The sequence below is a fragment of the Dermochelys coriacea genome, chromosome 17 (assembly GCF_009764565.3).
Source record: "Dermochelys coriacea isolate rDerCor1 chromosome 17, rDerCor1.pri.v4, whole genome shotgun sequence".
NCBI classification, from domain to species: Eukaryota; Metazoa; Chordata; order Testudines; family Dermochelyidae; genus Dermochelys; species Dermochelys coriacea.
This window is the reverse complement of record NC_050084.1, coordinates 214,364-230,472: the sequence shown is the minus strand read 5'-3', so window position 1 is coordinate 230,472 and position 16,109 is coordinate 214,364. Positions and strand designations below refer to the sequence as shown.

General features: G+C 42.1%; 1 protein-coding gene across 8 annotated transcripts in view; it reads left to right on the top strand.

Moving 5' to 3' along the window:
- MYO1C (myosin IC) overlaps nt 1-16,109 on the top strand; it is a 164,092-nt gene that overhangs the window by 64,320 nt on the left and 83,663 nt on the right. The window contains exon 1 of one of the 8 annotated variants that reach the window (XM_043499336.1): nt 12,508-13,160. The exons of 5 other annotated variants lie outside the window; for them this stretch is intronic. Coding sequence is in view for 2 of the 3 variants with exons in the window: in XM_043499334.1 (XP_043355269.1) it covers nt 13,855-13,902 (48 nt within the window). In the remaining variant the exon portion in view is untranslated. Of the gene's footprint in view, nt 1-12,507; nt 13,161-13,492; nt 13,691-13,726; nt 13,903-16,109 lie in introns of those variants that run through there. 2 more of the 8 variants (XM_043499335.1, XM_043499334.1) reach the window with 2 other exon arrangements.

The window sequence follows — 16,109 nt, the reverse complement described above, 5'->3', positions numbered from 1 at the left end:
ATGATTTATTTCCCCTGTTTAACGTACAACTGGATTAATTAAGCTGTCAGGGAGAAGCTGGAGGCTGAGCAGCTGGATAGTGGCCAGTTATGTCTTTTGATACTTGGAAAGGTGAGGATGACAGTTTGATATTCTGGAATAAACCCAGCAGCTGGTTGTCTCACAGTGATCCACAACAAAATAGTTAATAGTGCTGACATTTTAAATACAGCTTTCTAGATTTCAGGCTTAACCCACCAAAATGAATCAAGCAGCTCACAACTCAGATCTAGTGTTTCAGACTGGTTGCAGACTTAGGCAGACAATGCTATATAAATTACTCTCAGTTCATGTTTTCTTCGGAATCAGAAGGGGATAGAAACATTTAAAAAAAAAAAAAAAAAAGCAACAGCTGAGATTCTGCTGCACAACTTCGCATCAAGGGACAGCGTCCACAGCAAATTGTGTCTCCAAGATATTGCAGAATGCACAGGGCCTTGCCTCTATAACATTTGGTTGGGGCAATTGAAGTTAATCTCTGCTTTCCCAGCTGCTGTTCTCATGTTGATGATCTCTCTTGATACAGGCAGAGCACAAATCTATCATTTCTCCAGGAATAGACTTTCTGGAACTGAACAAACAACTTATTAACTGTCTCTTGAGACTCAGTACCAAGCATCAGTAGGGAAGGCAACAATTTTAGGGATTAGGACTGGAGCTGGGACTTTGTACCAGCCTGTCACTGGATACACAAGAAGCTGCTTATCTACACTCTCTGTTCATTGTCAATGTTCCAAGACTATTTTTTTCTGAAATAAATTAGCTTTCACGTGCTAATGACTGCAAACAGTACCAGTGTGGGTTGCTTTTCTGAACTGTTTCTTAATAATCATACAGTGGACATTGCTCAAGCAGCATCTAGATTGGCTAGGGAAAATTAAGTACAGGGTATTATCCTCAGAAATTTAGTTGGAGTGAGTTTTACTCAAGTTTCATAACTGTGTCATTCAGAACACAGATATGAAACTCTTCCCACAAACAAATGTATAATAAGGAAAGCACTCAAGTGTAGTTTAGAACTCTTTAAGGACTAATAGAGTCCTCAATTATACACTGAATATGAAACAGCAGGAAGGAAATGCTAGATGAGTGGAAAGGCATAAGACACTTTTGAGAGCAGACCCTTTCCTAGATGTGTAGCATTGTGATCGGGCTAAGGTTTGAGCAGTAGGTGAAGATTCCAACAGTGGGACAGGTTAAACGGAAACAAAAAACAGTCCTTTCTGCGGATTCTGACTTGATCAACCAAAGGAATATAGACCAGCAAAGCTTGGACACATTCTCTTCAGGCAGCTGAACAATCTGTAAACTACAAACATCACATAAAGCAGTGATTCTATCTGCAGAACTCTATTCTGGCTTCTGGTCAACAAACCTATCTCTTATTAGAGGTTTGAGTAGCAACCGTGTTAGTCTGTATTTGCAAAAAGAAGAGGATTTGTGGCACCTTAGAGACTAACAAATTTATTCTAGCATAAGCTTTCGTGAGCTACAGCGGATGCTGTGGTGAGGGGAGTTGCCAGAATATCCTATATTACCCTTTTGGAGGATAGCGAAGTGTGAAGAACCCCATTCTGAGAATTGCTTCCCTCCTCACCGCTGTTTTGTTTGTTCTTCTTTTCAGATTGCAAAGAGTTTTAGTGCTGATCTGGCCTTATATGGTCACTTCCTATTATTATGCATCCGATTGAAGTGAGCTGTAGCTCACGAAAGCTTATGCTCAAATAAATTTGTTAAGGTGCCACAAGTACTCCTTTTCTCTTATTGGAGTAGCCTGTCCTCTTTTAAGGCTCTGAACCTAACTATGCTCAGGTGCAGCTGACTGCTTCAGCTCAGGGAAGTGTGCCTATCCTGTCTTGGTGTTTATATTTTGCTTATTATCATAGTATCTGAGATACTACATCAGCTTGTAGAAAAGGAGTACTTGTGGCACCTTAGAGACTAACAAATTTATTAGAGCATAAGCTTTTGTGAGCTACAGCTCACTTCATCGGATGCATTTTTCTTTTTGCGAATACAGACTAACACGGCTGCTACTCTGAAATACATCAGCTTGTGTTATTCCAGCAGGCCTTGGCTACAATGGAAAGTCTGTGGCCTTATCCCAAGACAAGAGCAAGTATGGAATATAAAACCCATGGCCAGGAACTATAGTGGAATGTTCCTGTTTGATCATATCCTGCAAAGCAGTGCTTTGTGGCATTTATTGTAGAAACTCCCTTTAATTTGCATGAACCAAAGGACAGTGTTTCTTTAACTGGGCTTGTGGGTTTTGCATCTCAGACAGTCTGTGAGATGTATATTGCTTCAGCCACAATTACAGCGTCAGAGAACAGCTTGGTTTTGACATCTTTGTGAAATTTACATAACTCTTTGTATAGATAACTGTGTAATTGCTGAACTGTTAAGCTGCTTAGCACAAGCCTACAAATCATTAAATTATATGGAAGCGCTGAGTGAGGACAGTTCTCAGCTAGTCTAGTGCCAGCTCCTCCCATTGGGAGGTGCTACAGGACATTGGTACCTTTCAGAACCAACAAGAAAAGGAGTACTTGTGGCACCTTAGAGACTAACAAATTTATTAGAGCATAAGCTTTCGTGAGCTACAGCTCACTTCACCGGATGCATTTGGTGGGAAAAAACAGAGGAGAGATTTATACACACACACACACACACACACACACACACACACACACACACACACACACACACACACACACACACACACACACACACACACACACAGAGAACATGAAACAATGGGTTTATCATACACACTTCCTGGACACTACGGTGCTAATAAGCGATGGTCACAGAAACACCACCCTATATCGGAAACCTACTGACCGCTATTCCTACCTACATGCCTCTAGCTTTCATCCAGATCATACCACTCGATCCATTGTCTACAGCCAAGTGCTACGATATAACCGCATTTGCTCCAACCCCTCAGACAGAGACACCTACAAGATCTCTATCATGCATTCCTACAACTACAATACCCACCTGCTGAAGTGAAGAAACAGATTGACAGAGCCAGAAGAGTACCCAGAAGTCACCTACTACAGGACAGGCCCAACAAAGAAAACAACAGAACGCCACTAGCCATCACCTTCAGCCCCCAACTAAAACCTCTCCAACGCATCATCAAGGATCTACAACCTATCCTGAAGGACGAGCCATCGCTCTCAGATCTTGGGAGACAGACCAGTCCTTGCTTACAGACAGCCCCCCAATCTGAAGCAAATACTCACCAGCAACCACACACCACACAACAGAACCACTAACCCAGGAACCTATCCTTGCAACAAAGCTCGTTGCCAACTCTGTCCACATATCTATTCAGGGGATACCATCATAGGGCCTAATCACATCAGCCACACTATCAGAGGCTCGTTCACCTGCGCATCTACCAATGTGATATATGCCATCATGTGCCAGCAATGCCCCTCTGCCATGTACATTGGCCAAACTGGACAGTCTCTACGTAAAAGAATGAATGGACACAAATCAGACGTCAAGAATTATAACATTCAAAAACCAGTTGGAGAACACTTCAATCTCTCTGGTCACTCGATCACAGACCTAAGAGTGGCTATACTTCAACAAAAAAGCTTCAAAAACAGACTCCAACGAGAGACTGCTGAATTGGAATTAATTTGCAAACTGGATACAATTAACTTAGTTTTACTTTGTGTAATGACTCATCCATTCCCAGTCTCTATTCAAACCTATTTCCCCATGGTATTTCTCCCCCCCACCCCACCCCCCACTGTTCCTCTGATATTCTTGTTAACTGCTGGAATTAGCCTACCTTGCTTGTCACCATGAAAGGTTTTCCTCCCCCCCCCCCCCCCCCCCCCCCCCCCCGCTGCTGGTGATGGCTTATCTTAAGTGATCACTCTCCTTACAGTTTTCAGAGTAGCAGCCGTGTTAGTCTGTATTCGCAAAAAGAAAAGGAGTACTTGTGGCACCTTAGAGACTAACAAATTTATTAGAGCATAAGCTTTCGTGAGCTACAGCTCACTTCGTCGGATGCATTTATGATAAACCCATTGTTTCATGTTCTCTGTGTGTGTGTATATAAATCTCTCCTCTGTTTTTTCCACCAAATGCATCCGATGAAGTGAGCTGTAGCTCACGAAAGCTTATGCTCTAATAAATTTGTTAGTCTCTAAGGTGCCACAAGTACTCCTTTTCTTTTTGCGAATACAGACTAACACGGCTGCTACTCTAGAACCAACAAGGACTCTCCTTGGAGTCTCAGAGAGAAAAATAATCATGGAGAGGTCCTACGTGTGTGTATAAAGCAAACATTACAGCACAATTCAAACATACAATGCAGTGTAAGGCCATCATGTAAGGATTATTTCATGGCTTTGAGGTTCCATTTTTTGTGTGTGCTCTTTTTCTTTCCTTATTATGTAGATGGGCAGGGAGGGAATCACAACAGCTCTTGTCAGTTTATTCTAGTTTCCTTGTGCTGCTGTGCATACATTTGGGCTCTGGGAGTAGTGCTTCTTGCTCTGGAGAGGAGTGCTGATTGAATTTGAGAGGTCTAGAATAGCCACAAGTTGAGTATTGCTCCTATGCCACCCTCTCCGCGCTGTGGTGAGGGGAGTTGCCAGAATATCCTATATTACTCTTTTGGAGGATAGCAAAGTGTGAAGAACCTCATTCTGAGAATTACTTCCCTCCTCACCGCTGTTTTGTTTGTTCTTCTTTTCAGATTGCAAAGAGTTTTAGTGCTGATCTGGCCTTATATAGTCATTTCCTATTATTAGAAACATTTCCCTGGGATCTTGTTGGGGGAGTTGCAGAGGGAAATCCTGTTTCCTTCATCTGAAATGCAGGGCTAGCAGCACTTTTCATACACTTCACATCTGATGTCCATGGGATAGGGGGTTTCATTGTAATTCAGTTTCTGGCCCCAGTCCTTTTAAAGCTATTACCATTTCTAGAAAGAGAGCTCCTATTTCTGCAGGTTTTTTCCACTCGGTCACATATGTTGCAACTTAAACCATTGTGGTGTGCACCGTGTAAAATGTGCCCAGTTTTTCTCAGCCAACTATTGTCTTTCTCTGGGTATCAGTCTTTTCCTAATGATTTGGAAAACTGACTCACCTCTTTGTTGCCACAGGTGACATGGCAAGTGGGGCATGATACACCCTTGCCTGTGTCGGAACGGAGCCTGTGCAGGAAGCGAGTGATGATTCTAACAGCATTTGGAGAAAGAGAGGAACAGCTTCATAATGAGGAGGGAATAGATTCTGTTTTGTGGGTGCAGAAAGAATGTGTTTTGAGAGAAGCAATTGGCTGCTGAAGGCACTGACATATGCTCAGACCTTGGACACTTAACTTTTCCTGTGAAAACATTTTTTCCCCATAAAAGGAAGATTAGGTCCTGCCACTGGGAGGGACTGTTGAGAAAGTCACTTATGAGGAATGCACACCAGTTGAACTGGGTCAGACTGTTCATATTAATGACTTTTTGAAATAATTATTCTAGTATTGCCTCAGATTAAGCAGGGGAGCCACCCAGAATTGCAATAAAATAGGGTAAAGAAAACAATGATTTATTTTTAGGTTCTTTATTATTGAGACTGGTGCAGCAATTACTGCAGGGTTCAAAATGCATGGTGCTACTGGGACATTTCTGAAAAATTATTTGAACAGGCATCTGATTTGGCTGCAGTTTGTTTGCAATCCCCTGAACCACAAGTGTGGTGACATTTTAAGTGAGAGTTGGTGGTATATGGGATAGAATAGCCACATGCTAGTGACTAATTGCATGTGAGATGTATTGTTTAGTCCTGTAATATTGTATGGAGACAATTTGTAAGGAGTGAACTTTGTTTTGATAGACATGATTAGTGCCTGTAATGCAACTCCTGTTTTATTGATTCAGTAGGAAGCGAGAATGTACAGAGTTCTTCAGTTTATTAGGTCAGCCCAGCTTCTGTTTTCCAACCTAAGTGTTGTAGGGATACAATTGATCTGTATGTGCAGTATCCAGATTTAAATCTGTTACAATTGTCTTGTTTTATCTGTGCCTTTTTCTCAAAGGCGCCTAGTGTCTTGGTATCTGAGTGCTGAACAGCCATACTGGGTCAGACCAAAGGCCGCTCTAGCCCAGTATCCTGCCTTCCAACAGTGGCCAATGCCAGGTGCCCCAGAGTGAATGAACAAAACAGGTAATCATCAAGTGATGCATCCCCTGTCGCCCATTACCTGCTTCTGGCAAACAGAGGCTAGGGACATCATCTCTGCCTGGCTAATAGCCATTGCTGGACCTATCCTCCGTTAACTGATCTAGTTCTTTTTTTTTTTTTTTTAAAAAAAACCCTGTTATAGTCTTGTCCTTCACAACATCCTCTGACAAAGAGTTCCACAGATTGACTATGCGTTGTATGGGGGAAAAAAAACTTCCTTTTGCTTGTTTTAAATCTGCTGCCTATTAATTTCATTTGGTGACCCCTAGTTCTTGTGTTATGAGAAGGAGTAAATAACACTTATTTACTTTCTCCCCACCAGTCATGATTTAATAAACCTCTATCATATGCCCCCTTAGTTGTTTTTTTTCCAAGTTGAAAAGTCAGTCGTCTTAATCTCTCCTCATATGGCAGCCGTTCCATACCCCTAATCATTTTTGTTGTCCTTTTCTGAACCTTTTCCAATTCCAATATATCTTTTTTTGAGATGGGGCAATCACATCTGCACACAGCATTCAAGATGTGGGCATACCATGTATTTATATAGAGGCAATATGATACTTTCTGTCTTCTTATCTATCCCTTAATGATTCCCAACATTCTGTTTGCTTTTTTGATTGCCGCTGCACATTGAGTGAATATTTTTGAGAGAACTATCTACAATAACTCCAAGATCTCTTTCTGGTAACAGCTAATTTAGACCCCCTTACTTCATATGTATATTTGGGATTATGTTTTCCAATGTGCATTACTTTGCATTTATCAGCATTGAATTTCATCTGTCATTTGGTTGCATAGTCACCCAGTTTTGTGAGATCCTTATGTAATTCTTTGCAGTCTGCTTGGGACTTAACTGTCTTGAGTAGTTTGGTGTCATCTGCAAATTTTGCCACCTCACTGTTTACCCCTTTTTCCAGATCATTTATGAATATGTTGACTAGGACTGGTCCCAGTACAGACCCCTGGGGGACACCACTATTTACCTCTTGCCATTCTGAAAACTGACCATTTATTCCTACCCTTTGTTTCCTATCTTTTAACCAGTTACCAATCCATCAGAGGACCTTCCCTCTTATTCCATCAGACCTTACTTTGCTTAAGAGCCTTTGGTGAGGGACCTTGTCAAAGGCTTTCTGAAAATTTAAGTACACTATATCCACTGGATCCCGCCTTGTCCACATGCTCGTTGATCCCCTCAAAGGAAAAAGAGGAAAAGGTCTAAAGGTCTATGTCTCTGAGCCTAGGATTCCTGGAATATACATATTTATTTGTGGAGGGATGGGGTTCTCGGGGGTTGGTTGTAGAAGGCTTTATTAGAAACACACATCAACAATGCCAGCCACTGGTGTTCAGTTGCCCTCTGTGAAGGAGGCATTGGTGATTTCAGTTATCATGGAGGTCAGGTGTTCTTGCTAGTTTCAGCCATACATGAGGACAGGAGTAGTTTTTGTAAGTGGTGAGTTAGATGTCCTTCAAAACCTCAGGGCCCTATTTTGGGTTACTTTAGGAAGTTAAGGCGCCGTTACCAGTCTGGATCACCTAAAGTATGCAGCACAGGGCACCTTAAGAATGTTTGTGGTTGATGAAGAGACCTGTTGTTTTCTCCAGCTAAAGAATTCCTATGACATGCTGGAGGGAGCCTTCCTTTTGGAGCCCTCCTAGCCTGTGTGGGATGGGTTGGTTCCGATAGCATCTAGCCAAATACTTTCAGATTGTGGAATTTACATGTATTTGCATTTTTTAAAGGCAGCAGAACTTGTAGAAAAAAACTTGAAAAAATTGTATCATATGAGAAATGGTACATGAACCTATAACTGCACTCATATTAGGCATCTCCTGACTTTAACCATGAAACCCATCACTCTGCTAATGAAGTATTGTGTACAGAATATACTAAAGGCATTATCTTAGACTCCCAAATTCATATTGTATAGCAAAACCTGGAATCCTGAATTTAGGAGATGAGTGCTTTGCCAAAGCCAGTTTAATGGGGCTGGGTTCAAATTCATTAATTTATTTAAGTTAATAGAGCCAGCAGTTGCTGGAGCAGCTAGGCAGTTCATGTTCTGCTTTCAGTGCAGGGCTGACAGGAAGAGTTTCCTGTCCCCTTGTTTTGAATGTGAATTTGTTTGCAGGGAATTCACTGCTTATCAGTAGTGGGCAGAGCAGTCCCAGTGCTCTCATCCAAGACTTCAGTGAGTCACTACTGAGTGAAGGGGCTTGGAAAAGTTGATTCACATCTCTGCCTTTAGTAGCAATGGAACCTGCATCTATCCTTAGCACCCAGCACAGATTGTCATTGACTTCCACCTAGCTGGCAAGGAAGAAACTGCTTGGATTGCCTTTGATCCATATTGCTCAAGGATCAATATATTTTAAACAGAAGGCATTTTACCTGTATGCTTTTTGACCCCCCTCCTATCTACCCAGTTAGTTCTCTCCTAACTCAGACTTCCCCAAAGATAGGATTATGTTCCACTCCCGCAGGAGTCGATCATATCCTTTGCAGTTTTCTAGCTTCAAAAGCAGGCATATTGCCTGTTCTGTTCTGATCAGGGCTTTTGCAACTGTGGAGAGATGTTTTGAGAGCTTGCTTGTGTGAACTAGAGGCAGAAACAGGGCATTAGGAAGGGGAGGAAGTTAGTCTGAAGAATGTGGAACATGATTCAATGTGGCTTAACATCACAGCTCAGATCACTTTTATTGTCTTATCTTCTACTTTCTCAAATCAACCTGTAGTCTATGGTCTGTACTGGACTCTTTTCCTTTCAGTAATATGCCTGCTATCACCTTGTTTCTGTTCTTCCATCCGGTGTCAATGCTTTTAAAACCAGAAGATGAATTGCACTGAAGGTATGGTGATGGTTGTTAATTATTTGAGTGCCGTCAGTGTTCTGGGCACAGTCCAAACATAGAGAAAAATGCAGTCTTATAATCTGCATCTCACCCAGAAGCACAATACACTAGCTGATGAAAGGATGGTCTTGTGGTTAAGACACTATACTGGGATGTTAGGAAAACTGGGTTCAGTTAGTGTCTCTGCCACAGACTTCCATTTGTGGCCTTGAGAGGGTTAATCAATCTTTCTAGCCCTCAAGTTGATGATCTGTAAAATGGTGATTAAAGTATGGTTCTCTCTCTTTGTCTGTTTTGTCTATTTAGACTGTAAGATCTTCTAATCACTGACAATTTTTAAATCGAGATTAGATGTTTTTCTAAAAGATACTCTCTAGAAATTATTTTCGGGAAGGTCTGTGGCCTGTGCTAACCAGGAAGTCGGACAATCTGACAACAGTGGTCCCTTCTGGCCTTGGAATCTCTGTATCAATAAGCAGGGATTGTGTAAAGAGTGATAATGATGGTCCAGTCCTGAGGTGTGGCACAAGTATATTTTTGAGATTGAGGCAGAATTTTGTTCATAAAGTGGGATTTTTCTGAAGAGAGAGGGAAGCTGTTACGTGTGAGGTGCCTGATGAAGTTTCACTCACCTAATAATCTTCTGTGGGGCAGATGTGTAATTCCCCACACGTATTGTATTGTCTCTTTCCTTCCATGGCTGGAATCCAGGCTAGGATTAGAGAGATTTTAGAAAAATGCTAATGGGAATTAACTCTTCTGAAAGGGCCAGAGTAAAGCTGAAAGGCTCAGGTGCCATCCACACCACTGCATTATAACAGTGGTGACCTGACAGGGTTAAAACATGGTTTATTCTTGGAATGTAAGTTGAACTAAACTTGGTTTTAACTGTGTTCCTGAGTTGAGCTACAGCACCAAAAGTGCAAAGCTTCAGCAAGATTTTTGTGTATGGTTTGGTCTCTCCTATGCTGCAGAACTGATCAATGTTTTTATAATTTTTTCAGGGGTCCCTGCTATTGTAACCTTGCCCCTTCCCCCACACCCACCAGACACAAAATTTGGTATAGTGCAGATATGATCTGAAGAAGAAGCCTTAATTAACTGGGCAGCTCTTTAAACAAATTCCTAATACACTAGCTCCTCTAGTTTTGAGCTTTGTTTTAAAGGCCAAATCACTTTCCAGATTGAGATGAGGTTAACTACAGTACTGCAATTGTAAACATACCAGGCCCTTTCAAGCAGGGGGCTGCTTAGAGCCAGGGTGTGGGTTGTGTCAACATGTCAGTATAGCACAGTGTATTTCAGTGCTTTCTGAAGCCGGAGTACAATAAACATGAGACTTAGAATGGCATATTTTAAATAGTGCCTCTCGGCCAGGATCACAAAGCTTTTCTGAGCTATAGGAATACTTTCACCCACTGCTGAAACACAGCTTGTTCTTATTGGAATGCAGCAATTGTTTAACTGTTCATCACAAGTCCATAGAAGTTGAGGACAAGAAGTGAAAAGAGAACTTGCAGTCAGTTAGAACTGTACGGGTAAATAAGGGAGACAGTGTAATTGTTCAGAATCTGGCCAGGACACCAGGGCTGATGCCCCAACTCTTTTCAAAAGGGCCATAGGATCCTTGCCACAAATGTTCAGGGCCTTAGTATTCTGTTTCCTCTAAAAGATGGCACCTGCAACAGTACAACGCCTCCTAGCTGCACACTGGGGGATTGGGTCAGAATGATCAGAGTGCCACACCAAATAGTGAACACCTCTTGCACAATTTTCTGGGTTTTAAGAGATCCCTCATCCAAGTTTCAGAGTAGCAGCCGTGTTAGTCTGTATTCGCAAAAAGAAAAGGAGTACTTGTGGCACCTTGGAGACTAACAAATTTATTTGAGCGTTAGCTTTCGTGAGCTACAGTATTATCTGTCTCCAGCCATATTTCATATAAGACAAGATGGGCTTATAATGGAAATCTATGGGATACATATTGCTGGTAGGGAGTTTCACTGAAAAGATTGGGGGGGGGGAGAAAACCTTCACATGGGTTGACTTGAGGTGATGCCAGCAGCCACGAAGACTTGAAATGGGGAATTTCCTTTACCTTTGGAGCTGAAATTCTGGGAGTACATGGAAGTTTAAGGTGGAGTAACCCCTGGGTAAGAAACTTTGTCTTTAGATTTTTTTTTTCCAGGTCTGCTCCTCTCCATGAGGAGCCTGCTAGTGAGGGCAGTTGATCATCACCCATTGTCACAGTTTGCCAACAAACCATAAATCTTAATGGTCTCTCAGCAGTTCCTAGACACACATGCCAGTACTTCACAGATGAAAAATACAATGTGGTTTGAACAGTAATGTTAGAATATGACCTAGGATCTTCAGATATATGAGAATTACCAGACTAATGGCTGAAGAATAAACATGTCTTCACTTCTACTCCTAAGTTGGTTCCCTTCCCTGAGTATACTCTTATCTTTACTACTGTCTCCCTTCTACCTTGCACTGAGCTCTGCCTGCCCACTCTCCTCTCAAGCTTTACAGGTTTCAGAGTAGCAGCCGTGTTAGTCTGTATTTGCAAAAAGAAAAGGAGTACTTGTGGCACCTTAGAGACTAACAAATTTATTAGAGCATAAGCTTTCGTCCGATGAAGTGAGCTGTAGCTCACGAAAGCTTATGCTCTAATAAATTTGTTAGTCTCTAAGGTGCCACAAGTACTCCTTTTCTTCAAGCTTTACAGTCACTGAATAGTGAGGGGCTTTGACTGGGTACCGCTGTTGACCTCCCCAAGTCCCTGGAAACTGGCTGGTACTGATTGTCTGAAATAGCTCCAGTACTGGTGGCTAATCTCAGAAAAGTTTGAGTAGACAACACAAGGCACCAGGAATAGCCTCATTTTACCAGACCTGAAGATGCAAAGAAGGGTGTGGTTTCTGCAGAAAACCAGGGAATCTGAACTAGGTCTCGTTTGGGTCAGAGTAGAAGTCCCTCTGTGTAGATGCATAGAAGGCACTTGGAGCACAAATCTCTTTTAATTGGGACTCTGAATAACGGCATTGTCTGTCTAGTAGCTTGACATGCTATGGATTTCAGGACAGGAACTTTGTCTTCCTCTGTGCGTGGACAGCACCCAGCATGTGGAAGTGCTCCTTCCGTTTTAATAATTTGCCCAGGTAGTGGCTAGCTGTAGTGCCCCATGTTGTGAGCTATTTGAAGAGAGGGATAGTTATGAAACAATATAAAAGGGAAATTCATGGCAGTATGGTCGGTGTAGATTGCAATTTTCTGGATTCTGAGACATACCACCCAGTACTCATCTTCTCTTGAGAAACTCCTTTGGCTGCAGGCATGTTGCTGTGAATCAAATTGTATGGCTGGAAAATTTTATTGCCTTTAATAGTTTTTGTTACAGAAGTCTAGATAGAAGGGAAATCAAATCTCCTGACTCAGTGTGGAGTTGATCCCCTTCAAGAGACTGCTTGGCCTCCAACACAGCTGACGATAGCTCCAAGTCTGCCATAAATTACAGCAGCTTTGTATGACTACCTGGGGGCTGCTCTGCGCCTAGAATAGCTGGAGTGCAGTGTGTTTCATCCATTCCAGCACAGTGCAGACGGCTGCAATATCTGAGACAATTTTAAGCTCTGATCGTGCTGAATTGTTGCCATCCTGTGACTACTCCCCAGTGTGGCCAGGAAATGTAGAGGGTTGCAACTTCCCCAATGTAGGGGGACTCATAACTCCATCCTATAATGAAGTGCCTCGTGTTGGGAAATAACCCAAAAGCCCCTGCTGCCAGCAGCAATACTGGGTACTATGGGATAAGTGCTGCAGGTGTGCTAGCATGTACTGGTGCAACTCTGGTTGTAAGGAGCTTCGGGTGAGGATGCTTCACAACAATTCTGGAAAAGAATGTTGCTGGGTACATGTGCTAAACTGTTGCAAGGACAAACAAGAAAATCAACCATTTCCTACCATCCAAGTTCCTGCAGTGGTTCCTTTGGTTTGCTGGAGTCATGAAAGGAGCACAGCTTCAGGCTCGGGAACTTTGCTGTGGACTTGCAGGTCAGTGTGTTTGAGTTTGATTCAGTGTAGCCCACTTGATGTTGTTCCTGTTTGTAGCTGCCTTTTTGTGCAAATTTTGCGACAGCAGAACATATGGCTGCTGCCTTTGCTTTTTTCCTGTGGTTTTGGGTTGTAGGCTCTGGACCAAGGTTTCCAGCCTCTTTTCTTTCAATTTTTCTCTGTCATTAGACATCTTGTGCTCTACATACAGGCAGCAGACTTATTTTATCTTGAGCTTCAGCTTGTGATCTGTGTGTGTGTCTGTCTGTCTCTCTCTCTCTCTCAATTTAGAAGGGAAGGAGAGTTTTTTTGCTCACTCTCCTCCTTGTACAACGCCTTCTTTAGCAGGCTCCGGTAGGAGTTGCATAGGCAGGAGTAGTTCTTGACAGTACCAAAAATGTCATTAAAAGTAAAAAAGGCAACTGATTGAAGAGAGTTGACCTCAGTTTTCTTGCTTTGAGACAGCATAACTGACTCTCTGAAAGTTCCTTGTGAGCTGAAAAGGATCAGAAATGAAGTTCAGGGCTGCGGTAAGGTTTGTTTAACTGCTGTGTTCTGCAGTCTTTCTAATGTGTGTCCAGCCTCAGAGGAATGGAGAGAATTCTTCAGGGTTTCAGCAGGAAGTCCCTGTGTTTCACACACACAATTTCCAATGGAAAACTCCAGCTTGGAAAGTTAAGAATGAGTGCTTGAGATGGGGAGAAGAAAAGCAAGGCAGGTTTGGGGCTTATATTTTAAAGAGGTGAGTGAATGTAGGGGTACAGAGGGTGGGAAGAGACTGAGGCAGGAATATGCTGGGGTTGTGGGGAGGGCATATGTATCATGTTCTGGGGTTCTTTTTGTGTGATATCACAAAGATGCCAACCCTTACTAACTTTCAGTAATTCTTCGGGGTTTTTTTTTAAGGTGTAATTATGAAATTACTAATTTGGGCTTAAATCAAGTAATTTTACAAGCACACACATGTAATGTATATAAAGTGTGTGTGTGTGTGTGACTCACCACTCGGGTCTTACGAACCCAGCAAATAGCGGGGGGGGGGGTGCATTCTTCACAATCCCCATGGCACAAGTGCATACTGTGCAATGAGGTTCTGATAGGAGGCAAGTCAGAGTGGTTTTGAATGGGTTAGAGCACTGCTGGTTTCACCACCAAAGCCACAAGCTGTGTGTTGCACTTGAACTGCCCTTTGTGGACTCTGCAGTTAAAATGCTCCAGGTCAGTGGCTCTCAACCTTTCCAGACTACTGTACCCCTTTTAGGAGTCTGATTTGTCTTGCATACCCCCACATTTCACCTCAATTAAAATCTACTTACTTACAAAATCAGACATAAAAATACAAAAGTGTCACAAGACACTATTACTGAAAAATTGCTTGCTTTCTCATTTTTACCCACATAATTATAAAATAAATCAGTTGGAATATAAATATTGTATTTACATTTCAGTGTATGGTATATAGAGCAGTATAAACAAGTCTTTGTATGAAATTTTAGTTTGTACTGACTTTGCTAATGCTTTTTATGTAGCCTATTGTACAACTAGGCAAGAATCTAGATCAGGGGTTCTCAAACTGGGGGTCGTGACTCCTCCGGGAGTCACAAGGTTATTACTTGGGGGGTCATGAGCTGTCAGCCTCCACTCCAAACCTCGCTTCACCTCCAGCATTTATAGTGTTAAATTATTAAAAAAAATGTGGTTTTGATTATTATAGGGTGTTGCATTCATAGGCTTGCTGTTTGAAAGGGGTCACCAATACAAAAGTTTGAGAACCACTGATCTAGATTAGTTGATGTACCCTTGGTTGAGAACCGCTGCTCTAGGTACCTAGATGGGACAGTTCAAGCACAGTACACAGTCTATAGCTTGGGCAATGATTACAATTCCCCACTGACAATCTCTGCAGCTTGCCTCCTGTCGTGCTCTCCCTGCACAGTCTGTGGGGGAGGAGAAGCTGGAGGAGGCAGCAGTAATGGAGGAGGAGAGAGGGAATGTGATGAAAATTAATAGGCATCCTTTTAAAAACAAACAAAGGGAGATGCTTCTCCACACAATGCACAGTCAACCTGTGGAGCTCGTTGCCATGGGATGTTGTGAAGGCCAAAAATATAACTGAGTTCAAAAAAGAATTAGATATGTTAATAGAGGATAGGTTGGTCTATCAGTGTCTATTAGCCAAGATGGCGAGTTGTGTCCCTTGCTGTGGATGCCGCTAAACCTCCAGCAGCCAGAAGCTGGGACTGGATGACAAGGGATAGATCACTCAAAATTGCCCTGTTCTGTTCATTCCCTCTGAAGCATGTGGTACTAGGTATGGTCAGAAGCCAGGATATTGGGCAAGATAGATGGGCAATTGGGCTGACCCAGTAGGGCTGTTCTTATGTTTAAAATTAGCTTTTGTATTGGAGAAGCAGCAGCCAGCCAAACTCTGTCAATTCTCAGTAGTGCAGAATTAGAGGAGGTTCAGAGAAGGTTGGTGAAAATGATCAAGATCCTGGAAAACACTCCTGTGAAGAGAGATTGAAGAGAGTAGGATTGTTACCTTAGAATGGAGACAAATAAGAGGAGGCATGACAAAAATATATAACATAATTAATGGTCGTTGGGAACTTCTTTTCTCCCTGATCCATAACACAAGAAAAAGGTGACAGTCAATTACATTAAAAGGTGGCAAATACAAAATTGATATAAGGAAATACTTTTTCATGCAATACATAATTAGATTGTGGAACTCATTGACACAGGAAGTTGTTGAAGACAAGAACAGAGCAAGATTGAAAAGCGATTGGACATTTACATGGATAAGAATATTCAAAGTTGTCATATTTAATGCTAACAGATGTTGAAAGTGGTATGAAAAACTTCATGGTTCTGATTTTACACTAATCCTTAACTTCTAGGGATTAGGAGGAGACCTAATGAGGGGCAGATTATCCAACATCTGTATAA